Source organism: Hyalella azteca, unplaced genomic scaffold (genome assembly GCF_000764305.2).
Source record: "Hyalella azteca isolate HAZT.00-mixed unplaced genomic scaffold, Hazt_2.0.2 contig11647, whole genome shotgun sequence".
Classification (NCBI taxonomy): Eukaryota; Metazoa; Arthropoda; class Malacostraca; order Amphipoda; family Hyalellidae; genus Hyalella; species Hyalella azteca.
This window is the reverse complement of record NW_025941636.1, coordinates 337,191-364,446: the sequence shown is the minus strand read 5'-3', so window position 1 is coordinate 364,446 and position 27,256 is coordinate 337,191. Positions and strand designations below refer to the sequence as shown.

General features: G+C 37.1%; 1 protein-coding gene across 1 annotated transcript in view; it reads left to right on the top strand.

Annotated features, from left to right (window-relative positions):
- The window catches only part of LOC108668161 (dual specificity protein phosphatase 22), a 33,079-nt gene extending 6,141 nt beyond the window's left edge, over nt 1-26,938 (top strand). The window contains exons 2-7 of the mRNA XM_018155323.2: nt 20,726-20,848; nt 21,569-21,693; nt 23,376-23,547; nt 24,313-24,491; nt 25,184-25,252; nt 26,874-26,938. Coding sequence (XP_018010812.1) covers nt 20,726-20,848; nt 21,569-21,693; nt 23,376-23,547; nt 24,313-24,491; nt 25,184-25,241 — 657 coding nt within the window. The 3' untranslated portion in view covers nt 25,242-25,252; nt 26,874-26,938. The remainder of the gene's footprint in view (nt 1-20,725; nt 20,849-21,568; nt 21,694-23,375; nt 23,548-24,312; nt 24,492-25,183; nt 25,253-26,873) is intronic.
- The last annotated feature ends 318 nt before the right edge of the window (nt 26,939-27,256 follow it).

The window sequence follows — 27,256 nt, the reverse complement described above, 5'->3', positions numbered from 1 at the left end:
AACCCGATACCTCATAAAATTTGATCTTTAAGTCCATACTTGGGCAGAGAAATCTGACCCAACCTCTTAGACGAGGCAAACACTTCATGGTCTCCATGCGTCGGTCAGCGACACAGGGTCAGCGATGACATACAAAAAACATTTCTATTGGAAGTGTTTGTTTTTGGAATTGGAATTGAAACATATTGGAATAGAAAGAATTACATGGTCAGCGCTTCATGAATGAAAGTTTTTTGCTGGAAAATTCAACGTAGCCAATACAAAGGTTGATCCAAAACTGTGATACCACTAGTTGTACGAGAGGGCGTTAACACCCCAAATTGTGTGGAGTTATCAATTATTTTCAGTTCGTTATTTTTTTATTCATAAAAGTATTTTATGTCTAACACAAAATAATCTCGCAACGATATACAGCAGTTGCCACACACCAAAAACATAGCCCCAGTGTCAAACTAATAAATTCATATGGTATATTTACTTCATTTGCTAATTGTTCACGAATTATTTCAATTAGAATGCAGCGAATATTTCTTTTCAGCATCTAATATGTAGTATGACACGGTGGAACGGAGCGGTGAGTACCTGGAGGCAAGTCTCAACAAGATTCCGGCGTGATACAAGTATTCCGAAGTAAATGTTTAACCAAAGAAGAAATATCAAAGCACATTTCAAGAAAAATGTACTATACATTTCAAGTAACCAATGAACATCCCCTGTTATAATTCCTTATCGAATTCCTATTTTTGGTCAGACTTTTAGTTTCATGGCTCATTTTTTCTTCTCAATTTTACAGTAATGACAATTTTAAATTTTCCAGTGGTAAATTCATTTAAGTCAAGACCCTCTCACTAGTATGTAACTCATCATTACATGCAGGTTGCCACTTGTCATACATGACACTTAAATGAGAAGATAAAAAAACTTTATATTTTGAGCTGAGCTACTCCGTATTCCACCAACATTTGCTTGTTGATTTAATGATATAATATTGTGTTCACTCAACTCTACAACATAATATAATGAAGTAAATAACGCATACCAATTAATGGCACTGTCATTTAATCAAAGTCGAAAAGTTCGGCTTAACAAAATAGAGCTAATGATGCACTGCTACCGTTATCTTAATTACTTCGGAAAAATGTTGTGTCCATTGAAGCGGGGCTTATCAACTAAAAAATGTAATAACGTGTATTATAACATTATAAAAATCAGTCAATTTTTTCTAGCTTTTTAAGTACAAAAAATTCCCATGCCCTTAGGAAGGTTTTTTTCACTCACGTAATAAGGTAATTTTTGTTAAATAGGCTGTGTCTTGAAAAATGCGATTCGAAGTATTCCTTTTACGAATTTAATGACAATTTACATGGGCATGCATTTATAATGGTGCTTATAAGTGTTTTTGTCTACTATTGATAAAAATTTTTACTTTGTTAGGATATTTTAACGATTATTTGCACAACGATAGAAGAAAGGAATAACACCCGAACGAAAGGTACACTGTGGACAAAAAGATTTATCTAAAATTATCTCAGGTGAGAATATCATCTTGGTCATAAAAGACATAACACAAGTAAAATGTGAAATAGAACATTGTGTGAGAACATTTCAGTAAAACAATGTCTATGAAATATTAGTTATAGTTTTACTGCATTTGTCATTTGTTCTTAAATCTGCTTTATTGTGAGCTCCGTTAGTAAACAGCGGAACCGACCGCGGAGCTGAGCAACTACAATATCTGAATAGAATTAAGTCTACATACCTTCTTTCTACCTTCATCGTTCACTTTTTCTGAGCTTATGAAAGTCCTGCTTTAATATCCATGAAGATATTCAGTCAACATCATTGGCACTTTATAAAATTTGCTAACAGAGCCTAAAAATATTCTGGGCGGAAGAATTTAATTTAGCTGGAGCTTCAGGAATCGAGGCGATCGCGGCTTTGAGGTAACAGGCTCTTGTCAAAACACGAGCTAGGATAAAATAACTGGAAAAATATTAGGCATTAGGCATGAGGAATGAATGACCTACTCAAATTTATTCGGAAAAGATCGACTGTAAAACGTTGAATAGTAGAACAAGGCAAGAGGACCATTTGTCAAGAGCGGCTATCGACTTGATGTGCATAGCTGAAGAGAACTTTTGCTTTTTGCGATCGACGACTTGGCTGGTGATCATCTATCTTTAAGGCGGCTGACAACTTGGCTGACAATCGTCTATGCTTTTAAGGCGGCTGACGACTTGACTGGCGATCGCTTATGCCTAAGGCGGCCGACGACTTGGCTTGTGATCGCTTATGCTTAATCTTTTTACGAGCAAGTTACCATTCATACATGTTCACTTAAGATCTCCCCTAAAAAACCTAAAACGGCCCTCGGTTTGTGTTGGAGGCAACGTTATCATGCTTCGCCCAATCGCCAATCACCTTATCTTTCGTTTCATACTCCTTCCTACTCCTTATCCTTCCCCCCAAAAAATATGAGTATTTAAATGAGAGTTTTTACTCGGGCAATGAAATTGACGCACGTTCCGCTTTCTTTAGATTACAGAAGAAGCAATATTGATTCAATTATTTAAGGTAACTTGATTAGACCGAATTCAAATGAATATTATGTTGTCGCTCTTCGCATTTGCATGCTTAATTTCATATTAAATGAAAAAATTTTGCGTAGTAACTGCATTTAATAAATTTTTGAAGTGCGATTTACAAATTCCAGAAGCCGAAATTTTTGCATACATCAATGCTTGACGCAAAAGAGTTACGGCGGCCGACGATTTTGCTTTTGATCGAAATGATCACATTTTTATCACTGAGGGGCATTATAAACACAAAAAACCAGTCTGGGTGCGGAACGATTTCATCACGCATATTTAAAAGATATTTTACATGTTGAATATTTCATAGCCGTCGCGATCGCTCTCGACGATTGATATCGTCACTCCTAATAGTAGAAATATTATTGTTTCACTTTTCCACGTTTTATTGAAGAATACAAGTAAAAATTTCCCTAGCATCATTTATTGCAGTAAAGGATCAAATTTCCCCTGGCCCGAGGTTATCGCGCAGCATGCTTGGTGATAAGTGATCAGGGAGCCGAACACTCGGCCGGACCGCGGCCGGACTTGGGGCGGTGATCGATTACGACTGCAGTCAGGCCGGCCTGTGCGTATTGACCAGAAGCTCCACACCTGCTCCGTGCTCTGCAGGTGAATGTATTAGAGTCATCATATCGGCCAGATCCATCGATGCAAATTGTGATGAACATCATTTTGTTAAAATGATGTTCATCATCATTTTGTTAAAATGATGTGATGAGCATCATTTTGTCAATACAGTGAAGTAAGACGGTTCTGAGGAAACGTGGGATAATATCAGGCTTCTGTTAATTAAAATTTTAAAATATTTACTATGTTTTTATTGAGGATTTGAATTGCTAGCCTGAACTTTTCGGTGTGAATAAGCTTGCTTATTATTGGTGGATGTAAAATCAACTTACCGGAAGGAAAGGTAAAATCAACTTACCGGAGGTAAAGGTAAAAAGGTGTAGCTAAAATCAATTTACCGTAAAACTGTACTTGCGCTTTTCAATTCCTTATTAGTTTCAATTTCAATATGCGAATTTGATTCTGTATTTGGTACTTCCAGCCGCGACGACAAAATCTTTGCAATGGCCTAAGGCGAATGGCTTGGATCAAATTAAATGGCTCATGCAGAAATGTGATCGGACTGCAGCTTTTACTCATATTTCCGAGGTATGAACAATTTTTCCGAACCTCATCTGATTTTAATACAATTATTTCGTATTTGATGCGGGTTTGGAGGAGCTTTAATAAATTTTAAAGAGGCGAGCGTTAATATTTTATGAACATGAGACGTTCAGTTTCCAGTAATTAGATTATGACAAAATTTACTGAATGATTAATTATATATTTTGAGTCAGATGTCATCTGAAGCATATTATTTAAACGCTCGAATTAAAGAAATTTGATGCTAGAAATATAATAGATCACAAGTTTTCATATTCTCAACAAAATGATCTCTATCGGCACTATAATAGCCTTCAAGGTTATTCTGCAGAACTTCTAAATTACAATTTCAAATAACGATCCTCATTTATGTTTTGGATGCACGAAGAGCGCAACTCTAAAAGAAACTTTAATGAGAAGAGATTCATGGTAATTAATTCACGACAATGTCTCGGACAACTGCAGTGTCACGTCGCTGCGAAGTTCTGGCAGAGACACGCCAAGTGTTAGCAGCAGCACAGACTATGGGGAAGTTCCGGAATTCCAGCTAGAAATTTTAGATGGAGGTTTTCTCGTTCATGATGGTTGTTCTCCAGCTCAGTTAGAAGAAGACGAGAACCCAGAATATAAATAAGGGCATGAAGCTATGAATCTCATAATGCTCGTTTATTTCATCAGATCAAAAAATTTCATCAAAAGCCATAGTCATAGTATGTGAATATTAGAATTGTGTGAATTGTATCGCTCTCAGCAAAGGTTTTAATTGCAGGGTAGCAGGTTTAACATAAGAATTATTTTATTAATAATTATAAATTAAAAAAAATATATTGAGTAAATCGTTCATTTCGAAAAATTATAGATGTTGTGGAGAGAAATCATTTTAAACTTAGAGTGATGAAACTAATGCTAAAGCTATTAATATACAAATGTAGGAAAGGTTCAATACATCAAAACACAACCAGAGTCAGCGAGCCGATACATAAGCATAAGTTGAATTTTCAATGAGCTTCGTTGAATGCGTGTACATTCATTCACATTCATTTTCCATTTCCTAAGTCTTTCTTGGTGTTTCGTGGAACGCTTTATTTTTTCACAAGAATAAACTTCTTCAAAGAATATCCTTTATACCACCCCGTAATGATACTACCGCCCTGGGTCAGCATCAACATCATTATTATCGTTATTTTTTTTGTCCTTAGAAAAAAGATATATTCTAGGAACATAAGAACAATGTCTGGGAGAAACTATTACATTTAGAGTGAATTTAGTTTACATGTTTGGTTCTAAAACATTCTCTTCAGCAGTGAAAACTAATTCGATATTCTGTCATCAGTTTTCAGAGATGAAAACTGTAAACTCAGCAAATGTAATGAACGCTTCGATCGTGCCCAACTCAAATGAGAAATAATCAAGCTGTTTATTATGTTGAAGCTACAATGTAACCATGAGCCTATATGAAACAATTACGAAACTCTTCACCCGAACCATGACTTTAGGCGCAACTGGAAAAAGAGATTCACGATGAAGGCTACACGGGAAGAAAAAAACCAGCGCTTGAAAATTTTTTAATTAAGTTTTGCGGCTGACTGGCGCTGATATGGAGTGTTGGCTGCGCGCAACTTCCACTTCATTAACAGGCTGAAATCTATAATTTAATGTATGTTCAACCCGCCATATCGGTAGATAATTTTATTCCAAACCGCTGTGTACACTTGAAATGATTTCCGTGCATCTTTAATAAATATTTTGTTTGATTTAAAATTGAATTCGTTCATTATCTGACGTTGTTGTGTCTCTCAATTTGTTGCAAGTGCAAAGCCTGCAAATTTAGATCCCAGAAATATTCATCATTGCTGGGCATTGAAATATTTTATTCCATCACCACAGAGGCGTACTGCATTCTGTAAATCCATACTGAGATATTCATTTGACGGTTCGTTTCTTCATTAAAAGTTTCAATTGTAGTCGGTAAATATTCAATTTTTTCTAATGAAATGATACACACAAGTTTATGATTAAAACCAGTGTTATCATTTTTTATTTGTGTAGCAAAGAAAATCGGCAAATAAATTCTCCAGCACATGGAAGGATGTAATGAATATTAAAACATTTAATTTCTACGAGGACTTTCAGGCAGTTTGATTGGTAATAATTTATGCATGGCAAAGACTTGAAAGATTCATTGCAAAGGTCACTGCAAAGGAAAGTTGCAATGACCTTCATGCACTGCAAATGAAAGTTGCAGAGACCTTCGGAATTGCTGAGCAATTTTCAATTGTTTTAATTTCATGCGCTGTGTAAATTTCAGCCGAGTAATCCAAGCAAACCAGTATCTACGAGAATTTTAAATGATTTTAGAAAAATGTGATCTCATTTTATGTTGCTTCAGAATGTTTTGACTAATTTCCGAGTAATTTTCAGGGCAAGGGCAATTTTCTATTTTTATTTCCACATCTCATGATGAAATTAAAACGAGATTCAAAAGATTCAGAACCGACATGAAATAATACCACATTTTTCTAGTAACATTTAAAATTTTTGAAGTTACTGTTTTGCTTGGATTACTCGGCCGAAATTTACACAACACTAGAAATTAAAGCGATTTGCAATGAGAATGGATACGCCTACTTATTTCGAGGTGAAGTAATATTTGTGCAAATTTTCAATTGCTGAAAGTGGAAAGCAACATGTCATGGACATGATTGATAAACGAAAAATTAGATTACCGATTAAATGATCGGTATTTGACCTTATTTTTAATAGCCAGCTGTATGTAACTTTTTAAAATAAGGTGTAAAAATAGTTACAGGAATTAATAATTGATTAAACAGACTCGGAAAAATTCCATAACTACAATCACGGCTGAAATTCAAATCTTGCACATTTTTGTACACATTATATGAGATCAATTTATTTGAATACCTACTAAATTATGTATAATATTTAGTCAAATGTAAATTCAGCCAGACAGAAAATAATCGTGGGAATTTATGCTAATCAAGAGACTGATCGGATAATCGAGAAAATCAATTGATTAACACAAGATAACCGATTGATTAACACAAGATAACCAATTGAGTAACACAAGATAACTAGTTGATTAACACAAGATAACCAATTGAGTAACACATAGTAACACAAGATAACCAGTTGAGGAACACAAGATAACCAGTTGATTAACACAAGATAACCAATTGAGTAACACAAGAAAACCAGTTGAGTAACACAAAATAACCAATTTAGTAACACAAGATAACCAATTTAGTAACACAAGATAACCAATTGAGTAACACAAGATAACCAATTGAGTAACACAAGATAAACAATTGAGTAACTCAAGATAAACAATTGCGTAACACAAGTTAAGCAATTGAATATGGGAGTTTTCCTTTCCGCAAAGAATGACATTTACTATTGAACAGTTTCAAAATATTGACTTTTATTTGCAATGAACAAATAATTTTCCAGTCTTGCGATGTGACAATCGAACTACAAAAGTAGGCTTTGTGATCGATTGAGTTCTGACGCTATGTACCCTAAACTATGTGCATAGCTGCCTAGAGTGTAACTAAGGACAATACGTTGAAATGCTGAATATCATGCACTGAACTGCACAGAGTAATATGCTCTTTATGTAAACTATTTCATCACATATTGTAAATTCTGAAGCTGTATCTAAAGGTTCTCTGATATTCATCCTGGGGTGAGTAATAAAACATTAAATAAATAGTTTTCGTTTTCAGCGCGAATATTCGTCTGCATTTGAATGCTCACAGCTGGTCCGTATAGAGAATAATTTTTCAACTATTCCGCACTAAATTTGACGTAGTTGACGCTATAATTATCCTTCGCTTCGCGCGATCGGTATCTTCTCACGATTTAACTATAACATATGAGCAGGGTTCGTGACGTCGTGGACACGTGTTTCAGAGGTCATCCCAGGTAATTCAAATTTTCTAACGGAAACAAGCGGAAAAAACGTCGAGTTTTAGGTAGCGTAATAGAATCGTTAAAAAAATCTAACGATTAAGATTGATTCTAGAAGTGACACATATGAAAATTAAGTGTTACATGCATCAACCTAATATTTGCATTCACAAGTCAAATGAAAAGCTAGGGGCTCAGCTCGGTTGTGGTCGTAAAGCCCTCAATGGTTGTCGTGAAAGTAACATCCCTGCATATGGACCGGCAGATATAAGGGCCGAGCGAGGACTTATATATGGGCACCCCTTCTTCATCAATATGCAGCTGAGTAAACACAAACCTGCAAGAAACGCACAAGGAACGCCGCACTATCAGGATTTTTACACCGGACTGATGCGCGTGGAACGCCGCATTGCCCGCATTTTTACATTGGACTGATGCGCGTGGAACGCCGCATTGCCCGCATTTTTACATCGGACTGATGCGCGTGGAACGGCACGCTGCCCGCATTTTTACCCCGGAATGACTCTCCTGGAACGTAGGACTGATCGCATTATTTCGCAGTACTGGATATTCGCTTGCCTTGTAGTTCTGCCTCCGTAAATTTTTTATCCTATAAAATGTAATCCCAATTCATTTATGGGTCTCATAACCTTGCCCATGTAAGCTCACGCAAGTCTCGACTTCGGTTACCGCAGAAGCAAGCTCACAACAGCAGCAGCCCAAGCCACAAGTTAGTTCCTTTTCATTTTAAGCTAATTCCATTTAATTTATTTATTCATTAAATTCCATTGATGTGTACAATTCTACAGGATATCTTAAGATTACACCATAATGACAGTATGAGTAAAATTTATAAATTGCAGTATTCGGCTTACAAATAGAAATTAATAAAAACGCTCTCATATAAATCTATCTTTAAATCGGTCAAAACTACAAGTTCTTTTAGCAAAAATGTGAATTTTCACGTAATTTCATGCCCACGTGTGTAATGTTTATTATTTATACGCAAGTAATCAACGCCCGTCTGTTCTTTATCTGCGTTTTAATAAAGGGGGAAATACATAGTCTATATGAAAAGATTTCCTAGCAGATCCAATGCTTCGTGCAATTAACCACAGTAAATCCCATCACGTAGTAGAATATGAACTAATTCCCTGCTGAGAACAAGGTTGCTCATCAACCGGAGAGCAGAAAGAAGCTGTTGTTCAGGCTTCTTTTGAAGCGCTCTGCGTTTGATGAAGCAGAGCTTCATGTGAAACAGAAGTTTTATAAGTGAAACTTTTATATCGTTTTCTAAATCCATTGCAACGCTTCAATGCTGTTTCACTGCCGTGTTAGTCATGCCATTCATAAGTAAATTAGTTGTCACCTGGCATAAATTACTGAATAAAATATAATACAGAATGTTCCATAAAAAGATAAATAATTGGAAGTAAAATTCTTGTAATAATTTTTAAAGCAATACTATAAGTTTAATGCTTTAGTCCGTATTTGATATTAAAATTTTATGCAATTATGATAAGCAGACTAAATGAAAGGTCAACAAACTGCTCACTCCTGACATTTTATACGCTTGGAATAAATAGAACTGAGCGATGAAGGGAAAGAAATCAATTGACGACGAAAGAAGTATGGAGTCTATAAATTATACTGTAACTCTTTAATTTTCATGCGATATAATACTACTGATGCACGTAGAGATTTTGAACAATTGAGACATTATACAAATATTGATTCATTTCTTGCGCTTGTGTGTGTCCACCTGACCCAGTTTGACCAGGCAAAGGGGCGTATAAATGCTACGTCAACTCGCTCGGTTTAAGGATAAGAGAGTATATAATTATACAATGACACGATTCGTTTTATGAGTGTATACTGAAATATCTCACAATATTGTTCACTTTACGCTCAATTCTAAATGTGTGCTCTTACGAGGTTTAATGAACACTGTTCATTCAATAGGTCAGGCATCTTGTTTTGAAGCTTGATTACAAGTTCACTATTAATCAGCGCGTCAATTTCAGCTTTGAAACTTTTGGGACTTTGGAGTGTTAAACATCAGAAAGACAAATTAATTTAGCAGCGTAAATAGCATTGAAAATATAACTAAATGAGTTCGAGTTTAATATACCACGATTTTTTATTAACTTTACTTTGGAGTACTTCTAAAATCAATAATGTTGAAAATAGTTTAAATCGGGAGAGTTTTTCCGTTTGATTTATCAAGGAAAAAACTCACAACAGAGTTTAACAGAGCGCAGAAAAGCCTTCACTGAAATAACATTGAATTAATTGATTGAATAGATCAATCAGTTTAATACTACAACAAAAGATAACTCGATTACAAAAGTGAAGTACGATGAAAAATATCCTGGGAAATCCTGCCCTCATGGCAGCTAACGCTCAAATAACGTTGTTTCAAATAACGTTGTTTCAAATTGTTTCAACGTAATCAAACCGTAATCAACGCTGTATCGAAGTTATTTAGCTGAAGGATTAACGAAAACGCGAAAGGCCAAGAGAAACAAAATAAATCGAACTAGTCGAAAATACAAGATATTTATTTAATAAGGAGCAAAAAACTGGCACAAAAATATTGAAGCTTTACAGACGTCAGGCAAGGCGACAGACGTCAGGCAAGGCGACAGACGTCAGGCAAGGCGACAGACGTCAGGCAAGGCGACAGACGTCAGGCCGGAAAACCGCTGACGCTTAGATCGTAGCAGCTCAAAGAATGCACGATTGAGTTTATGTGGCTAAGTTGGAACCAGTATGAAGATAAAAGTTTCCCTAATACGTGAACAGATTGCAGCTGAAAATCAGGTGAGACTGTATGAAAATGTCACTCAAGCACATGATCAAGGTGCACAGTGCTGCTTCTGACTAACAACTTAACCTAAAAATCACTCACTTATGACTATATATGCATATCAAATCATATAGTTGAATATAGTCATATATTCAGAAGACTTAAGGCTAAAGTTTGCGACCTGAACAGTGGCCGGTCGCACCCGAATCTACGACACAAATGAGGTAGTTTCAGGTAGCCGCCTGAAAACGGCTTTTCTCGTCATGAACGGTCACGTTCTACTAAACGTATTAGTATCGTTTTAGACAAGGATGGATCGATCAACTCAATTTCCTTTATAGTCCATTTCTCGATTTATATTTTGAGTCGCGCTGGATGAACTAACTACGATAAAATATAAATGTATCTTTACTCTTAATAATAACTAGAGCTACAAAATCGCTGAAAACTTTCCGAAGCCACCAATTTCGCAGTCATCGTGCCGCCGTACACGCAAGCTGTGACATTGAACTGCAGGATGATACTGTACTCAAATGCTTTTCTTTTCAAGTTTTACTTGACAAATGTTCAAATTTTGTATGCCATTATTTACAATAAATTTAGCTTAGATTATTGGGAAAATGCTTCTAGAATTATTTCAGCTAATTTCACTTGAGGGTTACTCGCTTATTTAACCTGACAACAGGTCACGCATGACCTGCACTATTTCGTGAACTAAATATTTTTAAACAAAATGTAACGCATCTCAAAAACTTTCTTAGACATATATAATTATATAGCAGGTATTGCACACATTGAAATTAAGTTCAAGTTAATCAGTTAATCAACCTTCTCAAATGAAACATAAGTAAATGTACAAAGATGATGCCATCCTAGCATTTTTCATTCTCATTTCCATCGATAACTTCAGGCTCGCTTTTAGCAGGAATAGATCCTAGCACATTAAATATATATTACCGTCAGTGTAAATTTTAAGTATTGCTTGCGCATCTGACATCTTCTATTTGCTGCTTCATCTATATATAAGTATTTCAAGCCAGATTATTATCAGCTCAGCCAGTCCGATGATGTCAAGTCTGTAAATTATTCAAATTTTTCACTTTTAGAAATGTCAAATCCATACGCAGCCCTAACATGCATCTCTCCCGCACGCATTAGTGTCGTGCGCTCAGCAAACCCATCAAGGGCTATCTGCTCAATCAAGCGCGGTGGGGAGGCTGTGTGCTGACAGAGCTGCTTCCAATCAAGTCGCCCCAGATTGCTTACCCGGACTCCTCTCGTTTCTAACTAAAAGTTTGTTAAAAATTAAATTCAGCAGTAACTGAGCGCTCGAAAAAAATGGTAGTGGTATATGCAGGGCAACAAATTTATCGATCAATGTTGCGGAGAAAATGATATATATCAGTAAATGATCAGCCCAGAAACTGATGCAGCATTTATTCTGCATTATAGACGCCGAGGTTTGCATTTCTGGAGTATCTACCCTGCCGTTCTAAATGCTGAGTTGACAGTTTCCGTATCGTCAGAACAAAATATCTCTGTAGGTGGAAGCACCATATGTATTAAACGCTGTGAGACCAGGGAAATAGTCGACCACTGGAACAAGTGCAGTTTTGTAGTACTTACTGCAGAAGCAGTACCGCGGTCTAACGTACGATCGTGGGTGATAGCCTCTTTAAATGACTTGTTTATCCGTGTGACAAACACTTGTGTTAATGAAATTAATAGAAGAAAATCCTTAAATCATATCATAGTGATGTCGGCGCTGAAGAATAGGCCTGATGTGGCCTGTTGCCAATTATTTTACTTGTCGTGACTTGTTCACAGATCTAAAAAACAGGTCCTTTGACCGGATATTTTCAAAACTGACGATAGTTTGAAATAGTTACTAAACTTCCACCGGGTTCGATATGGTACTAGCATTTCAAGTCTGAACATATATTTTTCCATAGCTTTATCTAGTCTGTTCTCGAACGCGTTCCTGCTCGGAGCGTCAACGATCTGTAATCAGATGGGCTGTTCCACATGTCGGTGACTCACAGCGAGGTGTTGTAATATCCTTCTCATTGGTCAACAGAACCTGCCCTCAGCTGAATCGTCCATAATAAACGTCAGGTTGGCATTATAGTGCTATTTCACTTCCCAAAATATATAACTACGTTATTACTGAATATATACTAGCTATATAATCTTGGATATGAGTATTATCTGCACTGTTAACTTTGAAGCCTGAATCCAAGGCTGATTTCGAAGGCCTCAGGTAAACATTAGATTTGTCACTCGAGATGACGGTGTTTGAACGGCGCTTAGCCAATCTCTCCGTCTGGCGTCAACACGATCTCTCCACCACCGTCAACACGATCTTTCCGCCACAGGCAACACGATCTCTCCACCACCGTCTACACGATCTCTCCACCACCGTCAACACGATCTCCGCCACAGGCAACACGATCTCTCCGCCACAGTCAACACGATCCCTCTACCACCGTCAACACGATCTTTCCGCCACAGTCAACACGATCTCTCCACCACCGTCAACACGATCTCTCCGTCACAGTCAACACGATCTCTCCACCACCGTCAACACGATCTCTCCGTCACAGTCAACACGATCCCTCTACCACCGTCAACACGATCTTTACGCCCCAGGCAACACGATCTCTCCACCACAGTCAACACGATCACAAAGGGCTCTGATATGTGCAGTGTGTACTGTTATAACGAATCCATCAGTTCTGTTGCGGCATCATCTGCGATAGTGTCTTTGTAGAGTACAAGTACCTTGCCTGAAAGCCTTCACAATGCAAAACTGGATTAATAAGTTCTGTTTCAAATGCATAGTTATATAAATGTAATATCCACATCTAAATGCAGGAAAGCTAGTCAACTGCACAATTAGTCAAGTAACTTCAATTGTATTGCAACATTGATAGGAACTTCACCCTCTAATTTGTACCCAAAATATTTTTCTCGTCATCCAATTCAAAAACAAGATTTAGAAAACGATATTTGACAATTTTACGGTACGATTCTGATTACCTTCGCTAATGAAGAGCTCCTAAAGTTCACTCGTTGAGGGTTTTTTGACCACTTAACTTTCTCTATTTTCTACCGCATGTCGGCGACAGATGCCTGCCCATTTGCCTTAACTTTCCAGTTCTAATTTGAAAGTGGACTCTTTTGCTTGGACTTTGGGAACGCGTAATCGTCTGTGCATTTCAAGAGCTATGCAGGCATGCCTTTCAGCAAGAAAAGGCGCTCTATTCATAAGTAGCGTGAGGCCACTTTCAATTATACCAATCATTCAAAGTAACAGCCAGGTCAGCATCCGAATGATCTAAACAAGGCTGAAAATAAACGAAGCTTCAACTGAATGTTCTTTCGATGAGACGGTTTTCATTTGTTCAAAAAGAACAATTTTGTTTTCGTTCGTTCCCATGGAATTGCAGGGATTTGCTTCAAGAATTTATCAATGGCGATCAAAAAATGTATAAATGATCTTGATTATCCAATAAATGGCATTTTCTTCATAAAAAACGGTACTCTGCTAATAATGAATACTTGCGTTCCCAAGTCTGCGTAGATTTTCCCTCAACTAGACTCCTGGCAGCTTGTGAATTTCCCGAATCTAGCATACACATGCCCAGGAATGTTGGAATTTGCCTAAAGCATTTCTGGTGGTCGGTGCAGCCAATGATCCCGGGCGCCAATGCTTCTGGCGGCGCAGCCAATAACCCGCCGGCGAATGCTGGTCCGGGATTCGCATGCACCAGAATTCAGGACTGATTTTATATGTTTTATATTTGTATGTTTTATATCTCGTTTCCCCTGAGACAAAAGAGCGTTCTGGATTTGTTTGAAATTCCATTGTTTGTTTGATGTATTATATTGTAATTCTATTGTTTGAAGTTTTTTTTATGGAAATTCTATTGTTTGATGATGTTTTTATTATTAATGTATTTAAATCTTGTAGAGAAAAAATAAAAGATTTCCTTCTATTAAGAAAGACACAATTCAAGTTGGAGTATATGTATGTTACCACTTGAATGGCTCACCAAAAATTTAAAAGCAAGGATTAAACCACAAATGTTCATATCTTTATGGAAAACGTTTCGGAGTCCAGCTCCATCGTCAGTTCGTAGAATCTATAATTTACATAGAAAGTCACAAATTAGTACAATTGAAAGCACAAAAAAAAACACAATTAAAAACCTAAACTTACAAGTACCAGGGCACAAAACCTATCTATTAACAATTTCAAGAGGATAGGAGCTACCAGCTGAATTGAAAACCTCTGTATAATAAAGTTTTAAGCCCATTTAACTTGAACCGGAATGAACAAAAACTAAAGAAACTTGTATTAAGACCGGTGAATGTCGGTTTTCGGAACACAGAAGTCAAAAAACGGCCATTTGACTTTGTAATATTGCAATCGAGGAAGGACAAACTATTGTTAGATTCAAGCTCCATAAGGGCAGCATAAGGGCAGGAGTTGTAGGACCGGACAGTTGCTGTCGCGCCCCCCTCATTCGGCTGTGCGCACTCACGCCGAGCAGTGTGGTGTCCCTGTTTCTGACAGTGACTTTAGAGTGTTAGCTTCCACCTCCGGTACTTCAGATTTGCGTATTTTAGAATCATTGTACATTTTTAAACTTAGGCCCAGTTTAAATTCAGCTGGTAGCTCCTATCCTCTTGAAATTGTTAATAGATAGGTTTTGTGCCCTGGTACTTGTAAGTTTAGGTTTTTAATTGTGTTTTTTTTTGTGCTTTCAATTGTACTAATTTGTGACTTTCTATGTAAATTATAGATTCTACGAACTGACGATGGAGCTGGACTCCGAAACGTTTTCCATAAAGATATGAACATTTGTGGTTAAATCCTTGCTTTTAAATTTTTGGTTAACTTGCGATTTAAGCAAATAAGTGACATCAATTCTTGAATGGCTCAATAACATATACAAAATGAAATTAATAGTCTACTTTCATTATCCGTTTCTTTTCAATTTAACAAAATTTCATGTTTATGAACAAGAGCTAGATGTAACAGAACGAAATGATTGAGAAAAGATTTTAATACCTTTATAATACGCAGTCGTGTTAAAGTCATGAGCTATTCAAACTCGCCATCAGTCCTGGTCGGTGAGGTCAGGAGCAGAAGGAGGTTATATACATGTTATTTGTACTGTCGTTTGCGATCACTAGGTCCAAAATTTTATTCATAGTGCGTGAGCAGTGTAAAAGATATTTTTAGGAATGTGTAGCTTTATCCTGCGAGCGGTGTCTCTAGGTACTGATGCAAAATTTAAATGCAGAAAAATATTTCACGCGAAATTTTCCATAATAATTTTATTCAACTGCATCGAGCTTTAATTATAGATCACGTGCAAGGACCATCATCACTGATACAGCTTTACGTTACAACCGAGTTTGAAAGTTTTCCACATTAAAACGCGGACTTTACATAAGCAATTTTTGCTCATTAAATGTTCTTAATGATGCTACCAAGAATATTTAAATTAATACCAAATATGGTGCCATGCGGCACCGATAAGCAGCAAGCCACTATTTACACACATCTTATTTGCTGTTGAGTTTGCCGAACGAAAAGAAATGAAGTCGCTCTCGATTCCAAGCCAAATATTAGATAAATGAAAGAAATGCAAATGATTTCAAAAACACTTGCTGCAATCTAAAAAATAGGCAACAGAAATATATGTCCCTGACTCGGTAAAAAAAGGTTATTTTTTAGTAAATGCAATAATCCAGACATTGATTAGAAATGAACCTAATCTTAAACAGCAATTTCAAATTAAATAGTTTTTATCACTATTGATTATTCTCTCTTAATTCTTATAACCATATTTAACGTGGCCTTAATTTTATAATTTTCATCACTATTCCAATTTTAGCAGAAATTGTCAACCTACATCTATCATTGAGAATTAAAATTGCATTAGTGAACTTATCAGAGCTTAAAAACTCACTACGTCTGAATTCTCGCGCCAGTTACCTCCTGCAAAAGCTGCATTGCTTCAATAATGAGGTGCCCGGTAGGCCACATTCCAATTATGATCTGCTTGTTTTGTACTGCGTTTGAATTAAGGCTGCTCGGGCCACAAGCGCGTAGGTTATCTGCTCGTTTGGCGTTTTAAACGAGCAGCTGAGAAGCTGCATCACGCGGTCGCTGTTTGTCGAGGCTGAACGACGATATTACGTGACTTCATGAATAAGAGTTCAGATTTCTAATAATGTAATACATAAATAGAGTTAGAATTTATTTTCACCGGTAAATAAAATAAGTTATGCAAGCTTATTGCACGTACGGGCAACATTAATGTGAGTTTTATTTGCACATATTTTAATTTGCAGGCTTACTTGCTAAAGAGTCTGTGGTAACTAATTAAAAGGATTTGATTAATATTTTGAGTGTAACTTGGCAGAATTTAGTTAGTTGGAACGACAAAGTAGTTTGTACTTTATGATCGGATACAAATTCTTGAACTGTATCTCACTTATTTATCTAATTTTAGATAGTGGTGACATACCGAGTTCTTATATTGTTGGGGGACTATATCTTAATAAACTGACGTCTCCTCGACACATAGCACGTAATCTTTCTTCAAGACTTCAATCAACTTTTCAAGACCAAGGATTTTCAATAAATTAGCAGTTGAGTGTATATATAATTAAGGATGAATAAATAGAAACGAATAAATAGAAACAAACACAACGAACCTAACACCCTAATCCTAACCTCACTTTAACTTTAATTGACCGTGAGTTTCCATCACTTTCAATTCACTTCAAAGTTCAATGATCGAGTACAAATATCGATTTCAAATATTGAGGCCTTTCTCCACGTCAAGATCACTAGACACAATGATCGACAAAGCGAAATACTGTTGGAGAACACGGCTAAGGTGATTGAAAACTGAAAATGAAAAACCGAAATCTTATAAACCGAAATATTAGGTTTATAATACATTGCAATTTAGAAATCAGCAGTAAATCTATTTCCTCTACACTATTATGTACAAGTGCGATTTTTTGAATGGGTTAATAATTGAGGCTTGCTCAAACCCACATGTTTTCAAGACCAAGCTTTCAATAAATGTGTGATAATGAAAAATATATACCAACAAAATTCATGAAAAAATGAATTCATGGTGAAAGGAAAAAAGCCTTAAATGGTATTTGGAAATTATGACATTAACATAAAATATTTAAAAAAATATCTAAAAAAGTGAGTGGAATTGTTCGAAAAATGTAGGTACGAGGTTTTTAATATGAAAAAGTGAACTTCAATAGTCAGACAAAATGCGCATAAAGTGAATGAAAATGTTTGAAAATACACAAAATGATTGTGAGAATCGAATGCTTTGGCTCCTCATGAATATCAACCTTACCTTCCCGTCAGAGAAGCTGAATAAATGCGACGATGGCATGCCAGTCTCCCGTAACGTGGCAGACGCGAAAAGATCGAAGCAACTAAACTCTCAATTGCCCGAGAAGCTTTGCGACAGTTCTGTTCGTGGCAAAGACGGTTTGAAAACTTGTTCGTAAGAGTTACGTGTAAATCGTGGCAAAGACGGTTCCTGAATTTGTTCATGATAGTTCCGTGTAAACCGTGGCAAAAACTGGTCGAAAATTAGTTCGTGAGAGTTTCTTGTAAATCGTGGCAGAGACTTCGAAAATTTGGTCGTGAGAGTTTCGTGCAAATTGTGGTAAAAGATGATCGAAAATTGTTGTCTACATTTTCCAATAAATCGCATACCTTGTATTAACAGCCTGCTATGTTTTACAAAAAAGTAGCTATTTCTTGCTATAGAAGTTTTACTTTTGCAATGCTAGGAACGAGGGCACAGTGATTATGGCGTGTCCAGAGGGAGCCTCCCTCCACACGAGACAGTTAGCTTGCTGATGGAGTTCTGATGACCTATAATGAATGTAGCCCAGCTGCAGCACACTCGCTGACCGAGCTGACCAGTCAGCGCTGCAGGTGATGAATGCGGCACTGCCAGCTACAGCACACTTGCTGACCGAGCTGACTTGATAATTCTGAATGTTCAGCGCTGCATGTGATGAATACAGCTCTGCCAGCTGTAGCATACTTGCAGACCGATCTGACTTGATGCTATTGAATGATCAGCGCTGCATGTGATGAATGCAGCTCTCTGTCAGTTGTAGCACACTCGCTGACAGAGCAGGCTCGAATGTTCATGCAGGACGTGAAGTTAAAATTTCGATTTAACCAGAATGAAGGATAATAAATATACATTTGCATTATTCAAATAAATTTTTTTCCTCATGAACTCTGATACCGCCTACAAAAATTAAAAAAATTGTTATTGAAAACGTAGCAACAGATTTCATTGTGGCAATAAACGTAATTTCTTTATTACAGTTGTTCTTTGAATAATATTTTTTATTAAATACTATCTGTTTACAACTAACTTACCCCTAGTCAACAAACCACCACACAGTAAGACACTCTTCAAGCCCTCAATTCATCAGTTTTATAGCGCAGCCGCACCGCAGACACAAGAGACGCTCGTTCTTTCTGGTCCACAGGAAGGCAAAGCATTGTTATTCCACGCCACGGCCCACATCAGGGCAAGTTATTGCCGTGCGCTGCCTCCTGCACTTGTGAGGGACTACTGCTCGGCTTAGTGCTCAATGAACTTCTGCGTGGCTGTTGCTGCGAAGGAAATAGGTGAAAAAATTATGGAACTGAGGCTCACTTAATTTGTCTCAACTTTAAATACAATATTTTGTCAATAAAGCCACTCTATATTATAAAATTCAAGTACTAGAATTTTTTTAATGCTGTAATGACAAAAGTACACTTTTTGCGACGAGAGGATTACATTATTGTAGTCCAATTCTGACAATTGGTCAGAATGGGACTAAAATTGGGGAATTAACGAGAAGGGTTTTATTAAGTCACACGTAGCCAAAAATCACTTCAGTTCAGGCAATGTGAAGCATTTAATTTAGTTCCCATACATCGATGGGAATTTCGTGCATGGGAATATTAAAAATATCAAAAAAGTTAGTACTTTTTCGTAGCTAATCAGGCTAAACAATAAGATGTTAAGTGTGGAATTATTGTTCCAGCCTGACGAAATCAGACTTCTTACAATTACCGGCTATAAATCAGATGAATGGATTTCCAAAATAGCAGCGGTGAGTTGAGGGTTCTATCCCACCTACCTGCGACAGTTCTGTTTAAAAGCGGCGTTGTGGTCATACGCTGATGGACCGCAAAATTGTAGCAGTGAATTGCATGTTCGAGACCCGCAGCAAGCTGTGAAAAATCTTCGATGTTCAGAATCAACGACAAGTCTGATGACATCAATGCAACCACCGTTATTACTACTATTTATATCGATATGTCACCATTATTATTGTTTGCATGCCACCGAGAGTCTCTTTTCAACTTTTAAAGAGCTCTAAAATTTTTTTCAGTTCTGACATACAGGAATTAATGAGAAGGTTTGTCAGTAATCTAGTGCTTATTTATTATTTGATTTCAATGTGTAAAAGCCGTCACGTTAGCTCTCCGCTCTATGCGTAAAGATCGTTAGCGTCGCGATCGCAGCTACGGCCGCCGGCCAGTGGCATCAGGTGGCGCTAGTGCAACCAAGTCGAAACTTTTGTGTTCTTTGTTATTAACTTTGACAATAGCTTTTGTGCAGACTGAATACATTCCTGAAAAATAATGGCAGCTTTGCCTGCCAGGGGGACACAAAAAGACTAGTGACTAATATGGATTTTCCTTTAATCCGGACGAATATTCTCTGAAACACAACAAACGTTGATGCAAGTGTTGAAATAGTAGATATTAAAAAAATACTTTTCGAATTATTAGCCTCATAATTGTATTTTTTAACATAATCCAGCCATCTTGTTTACTCAGCTGGAAAACAGGACAGGAAATTCATCTGTAGCTTTGATTGTGTGTGTAATTCATCAGATAATTAATTAAGGAGAATGAAAAATATCCCCTTCCGTGGCAAGACTCAGGATTGGCGGAATAAATCGGTGCCGTAATTTTGACGGAAAATATTCAATGCTCTGAATATTCAAAGTTGGATAAACAATATTGGAATTTTTTATTTGGCTGTGCCTGTGATGCTCTTACGTGTACTGTTTAAACAGCCTTCTCATGTCAACTGGTGTGACTGAATTATAAGTCAATATTAAAATGTTTGTAGAACATTATTAAAACGTGAGGTGCGTGCAGGTGCTGCCTGGGTTGTACGTAGGCAACTTCAGAGACAGCAAGGACACGGGGCAGCTGAAGGAACACGGCATCACGCACATCCTCGCCATACACGACAATGCCAGGAAGCTGCCGTGCAACAACGTGAGTATGCAGTCTCTTGTCTTGTTGCACGGTTAATTTTAACCAAGAAGCATGACAACGCCAGGAAGCTGCCGTGCAACAACGTGAGTATGCAGTCTCTTGTCTTGTTGCACTGTTAATTTTGACCAAGAAGCATGACAACGCCAGGAAGCTGCCGTGCAACAACGTGAGTATGCAGTCTCTTATCTTGTTGCACAGTTAATCTTGATTATGAAGTACGGCAATGCCTGGATGCTGCCCTGCAAAAAAGTAAGTGGCTCTTGTCTTTTTACACTGCGTATCGTGATTAAGTAGAACAACAATGCCTGGAAGCTACCGTGCGTCAAAATATATATAGTCAATCTCACATTTGGAACTCAATTATTATGACTGCGACGTACCTTGACAAGCAATTTTAATGTGGCTGATCTAAGGGACCATTCAACACCGCAATGCCAGCTGCTTGCCCGACGACTGATTTGTTTAGCATTTTAATGGTTCAATTTTGAACCTCATCACTTACAGTATTTCACGATTCAAATGGAAATTTTTGGTTAGATCTCAGCAATGATCCGTGATAGAAACAGCAGCGGTAACGAAGAATTGGATTCAATAGATCTCTTACACGAATAAGTATTTGGCGTCCTCTTTCGTTGTCACGTTTACATGATTTGCCAGAACAGATTTGAAGCAATTGATCGATTTGCTGGAAAAAGTAACCTGGGCCAAATTATGTTCCAGGACAAAGAACATCTGTGCATCCTTGCGTCTGACTCGCCGGGCCAGAGCCTGATGCAGTTCTTCCCCGTCTGCAACGACTTCATCCACACCGCTCGGCTCAAGGGCGGCTCCGTCCTCATCCATTGGTGGATATACTAACTTTATTTATAGCACGTATTCTTAACTTTATATTCGAATGTTATGGGATAAACGAGAATACAACTAGACTTTTAAGTTTAAATAGCAGCAATTAGTATGAAGAAGTTTAATTGGCAATGAACATGTAAGTGGATGCTTCTTTCCGAAGAAGTTTTGTAAAGAAATAAAAATTCATCTTTTTACTAGGTCACCGAATAAGACGTTTAACAAAAGCCTTCCTTGCAACGTCGAACGTTCAAGTCATTTTTTTTTCTCTGAGACTCTTTCATATCATTAAAAATTTCATATTCGACATTGACACTGTTCAAAGGCAAGTTATTGAGGCTAAATCGACAGGTTCACTTCTTTACGGGCCATTTAAAACCTTGCTCAATATAGAATCAGCGTCATCACACATCAAAGGAAAATTTATAGAGGCTAAAAATTCTCACGGTTCATTAGAGGACAAACTTCGTTTCCGCAATAAATTCAGTGAAGGTCAGGAGGAATGGCAGGCCGAGCACTCAACTATCCTCCCGAGAGAACATCACGCCGGATTTCCTCAGGTCGTAAGCACCACGGGGATCTCACGTTTCAGTGAGTGATCTGCTGGTGTCGGAGATGCCGAGTCAGCGTAATTTAAGCGTCGCTGGAGAGCGGAAGCCCATGTGAAATCGACTGCCTGCATTCGTCCAATTTGATTTCAGCATTTTATTGACATGTGAAAAACCTCAATTTAAATTATTTTTACTCTTCACGATAATATGAGCGAAAAACGCACACATTAAATGTGTCGAACTCTGATTCATGTTATCTTAGATGCTACTTTTGATATCATTCAACAAGAAAAGATCGTTTGAATGAACATTAGTCTAAAAATAACTTGGTGTGTTCTATAAAACCGGAATGGTAAACCGAAAATTTTGCTGAAAAAGGGAGTTGTTCAAGCTATTTGAAGGATGGAGATCTGAAATAAGACATTTGATTTTTTTGCCCACTCCCGTAGAAATGAGAGACTTGTTCAAATTACGAGGCACTGGCGTACACTCCGCTCGCGTGTGAGGATACACACACTCTGCCTGCGCTGTGTGTAAGAAAATGTGTCATTATTTGGACAATTTGACCCATTTATTTGTATTGCTCTTCCTACGCACTCTTTAAATGGCTTCGTATCCTGCCTGGTTATATAAATACCCGGTACTTATAATGTTGGGATATAACATGGACCTGAGAATGCACCCATAGTGAGTGAATTGCATGGCATTGCAAAGCTGGGAGGACAAGATTTGATCAAAAATTAAAATTTATATTTTAAAATTGGTACTTAAAAATTTAATTAAAAGAACGTCAAATTTTTTGCTTTGTACTGTGCAACGAGATTAAGATGGTAATTTTATTTTTTGTGCAAATGGGATTTTTAACTTGCCAATCTTTGATTAGCTGTATTAATTATTAACGGCGTTTGGAATGACATGATTGGAGATTCTAAAATTACAAAATTATCGATGCAAAACTAGGCTTGGTTAACATGCCAATTGACAATGAAAGTTAACAAGCCATATCAATGGACTAAATGCAACGACAGTTATTATCCGAAATTAATCCACGTGTTCTCTTCCTAGTCCAGTGCGATGCCTTACTGGCATAGTTATTGGTGATCATTGAATTAAATTGAAGTATTTTACCCCAGCCTTGCGGGCATGTCACGCTCGGTGACGGTGGCCGTTATCTACGTGATGAGCGTGACGAGCCTCAACTGGCGTGACGCTCTCAACGCTGTGCGCGGAGCTCGTAACGTCGCCAACCCTAACGTCGGCTTCTTGAAGCAACTCAGCGAGTTCGACGCAGAGCGTCTTACCGACGTCTGTTTGAAAAAAACACAAAAAAGTTACTGTAGTTTGATGTAAAAACCTATATATCATGTAAAATATCAAAAACTTTTTAGGTGTTACATTAGTAAAAGATAAAAAGCTTATAAAATTTATATCAAGTATCAAAAATCTTTTTAAATCAAAAACTTTTTAGATGCTACATAAGTAAAAGATAAAAACCTTATAAAATTTTATATCAAGTAGAATATTTAAAACTAAAACTTTGATTTTCTCGTCGATTTTAGGAGGCTAATAGCGATTGACATAGAGGTGAAATTTAGCATTAATTTTTAAAATATGCTTTACAGATTTTCCGGCACTCAAAATTCCCAGAATTAACTCATACTTCAGATGTTTTAGCCTCATTTTTTATTTAATATTTGTGGACATATTGGACAAAATACTTTATTCGTGTTACACAATGTGCTCGGAATAAGCAATTTTTAAACTTTAATTATTTGTAGTCAACAAATATTTTTCCAATATCAGAAAATTCAAGTCATCACACATACTAATATCACTGAAAATTGGTATAGGTTATCATAAAGATAAGCGTCTTTCAAATTAGCCCGTAATTTCATTCACAAACATTAGACAAAAAAAAACCTTTTGAAAAGAACGCAACGTGGTGAACGCTATACCAATAATAGGCTATAATAATTTGGTGTACGTTAACCCCTTCCCCATTCCCCATGTCAACTGTTGACAGCACAACTGCGTCTGTGACGTTTTAAATGTACACGATATTTTTTTCAGGAGCGTCGTCGTCTGAAGGAAAAGTATCCTGCGTACGTAAGCATGATGGAGGAGGATGAGAGAGTAGCGCAGGAGTTCCTAGCATCCTACAACCTGTCCCTGAGCCTCGGACAAACTTGTGACGGCGAGTGTCCCGTGGGGTCGGTTTGTCCTAGAGGACTTTGCAACCAGCGCAGGAGGTTTGTTTGCTTCATCCTGTTGTGAATTTATTATAAATGCTGCATGTTATCAGCAACCTGCAATGGGCAACCAGCAAAGACAATAGGAACTGTAACTTGGTCAATAAGCAGCTAAACGCATCGGGAGCTATTACCATTGTGATGTTGAATGAAATTTTAAATTATTTTCAAAATATAATTTATTTAAATTTGAGCAAAAGTAATCACAATAGTTGGAACTCAAGCATAGTTTAGTTTTTTTTCAAATTGTGGCCATTAAATTATCAAGGCCCCTAAATTAAAACAGCGTACGCGCTCAAGTTATTGATAGGGTAGTGGTCAAAAATTGACCTTGTGCTGCTCATATTGCATGTGTCTCATTTACGGAAGTCGTCAATTGATTATTTCAGTTACATCCGTAATTGAATCAGGAAAAGCGATAACTTATCGAGTATTTTGGAGTCGCTGAACAATTTTAAAAATGTTAGTATACGTAGCCCTATCATATGTAACATTTTCCTACAACGTCTACAACGTCATCTCTTCTTCCATTTTTAATCACGAGTAATTGGTTACTCATGTTCCGTTTCCTTAAGTTAACGAAGTTTTAATATTTTCACTGAAATGACGAAAAGTCTTATAATTTTTTAGTTCGCGTTTATTTTTTATCCACATTTGTTGTAATAGTTTTAACTTTTTATCATTTGCTCCAGCTTGTTCAGACGCTCGACGCCTAGACCGACCTCGATGGCACCTCATAAGAAAAAATAACGGCCAACTGAGTATATATTGAGCGTTCAGTTGATTGCTTTAATTTACCTATATTTATTGTGCTCGGTTTTGGGCCGCAGTCTTCCTTGTTTGATGCTTTAGTATTCTGCCTTCCCTTTCCATGCTCCTTCCTACCCTTAATTGCTGGACAAGCACATCAAAAGCAGTCAAATAAAGTGAACTTATATTCACAAAAAATAAGTTGAAAAGTGGGTGTGAATCCTTGTTTCTTCTTGTAAACCTTAAAGCTTGTTTTTAATTTTAAATGTTCATGTAATCTGAAAGAATTGAACTATAACATACGAATAGATTAAGAACACAGAAAAGTTAATTTGCGTCAGCAGTATTTTTAAAATATTTGTGTTATTTTGTAAATTTTTATTATTTGGTGCTTTCGATTCGTGCTTGCTTACAGCGGTGGCTGGGTGAAATGTCCTACTTCAACGTAGCACCTGGTCTTCTTCCGTAGCCTGTAAAACTTTTGAGCACATCAGTTGATAACTATTGTACAACAACAACAAAGCCGCATAGAGTTAATACTTCATTTTTAGTAAAGGATATGGGCCCCAATAAAATTTATAAAATGTTGCGCGTAGATAGGCAGAGCACAACCATGGCTCAATATCAATAGCTCGAATGTCAGCTGTAGAAATTGCAAACATACATATACGGTAGTTATTGACAAGTTAAGTAGCTTCAAACAACGGTCGTAAAGCGTTGTTTTTGAATATCAATTTAATATAGATGTCTTATCCTCCGCATGGAGTTTTGCATCGTATCATTGTTTTAAGATTACTTGGATGCTCGCTAAAAATAGCTGGTAAAATACAATAGTTTAGTTTTCAATCACTTATAACCACCAATTTGAGGGCATGTGTAGGCAGAAAGTGAAAAAGATTTGAGTCATATTATTATTTACTGTAGAATTTAATTTTTCGTCTCACATGTTTTCTTAATACATCACGATAAAAATCATGATTAAATCAAGAAACAGATGTACCAAAAATTTTTTTCTTGGTTAGTTCAGAAATAATCCTGTGTATGGTTAACTAAAATTTCACAGCCTCTTATAATAACTTCACATATTGCAAACAACGCACATTAAATTTTTGAACCAGGCCAGTCGTGCTTCAATAAATCTCTTAATTGTTCTATGACCTTAGGAATAAAACCTAACCCCACCTCGAGCGTGGCCCACAGCGGCACATTTCCAGACGCAGCAGCTGGGAAGTTCACGGTCACCACAGCATGTCGTTCATTGATGCACTCACTATATTGCATTGAGGGTGCAAATGAGCGCTCATTCACCACTAACCTCTACCATCAGACTTGGTTTAGTTTTGCGTGTGGACTACTAACTAATAGCAAGGAATACCTTTTAATATTTTATTGTTTTCAACTAAAAAGCTGGGAATTACAGCTGATTGTCATGTCTTCATTATATAGTTGAAGATTAACTATTTTAGTAAAATCTACGTACTAATTTTTGCGCTTATTGATGTGCGAGTCTTACTTGAATGATAAAGAACAATTTATTATCAAGCACATGATATCAGGTTTTTATTTCATTCGAGTGAATTCTATTTTTTGGCAGCTTGTAAATTTACAGATAAATTAAAACCTTTTTTTCAGAAGCGGGATATTTCGTCGAAGCGCAAAAGAGAAAGCAAGCCGTCCAACGACATCAGCGAGTGCCGTCCTCTCAAGAAACAATTCGGGATCTTTGCACAATCTACCGGAAAGTCCGAGTGCCGTTGGTCCCCCATCTGGATCTCCAGCAGGACCGTTAACTGAGCCAACTCCCCCTCCTTCCCCGTCCAAAAGTAAACTCATTAATGATGAAAATAAGTCTCCTACAGTCAGTAATAAATCAACACCTCCAGTTTCTCCTACTAATTCTCCTAAGCATGGCATAACGGGCATTAGTCAATACACGGCCCCTGGGTCACCTTCTCGGAGCTACGGGTACTACACTTCTTCCAGCGCGGAACTTACGCCTCCAGGTTCACCTTATA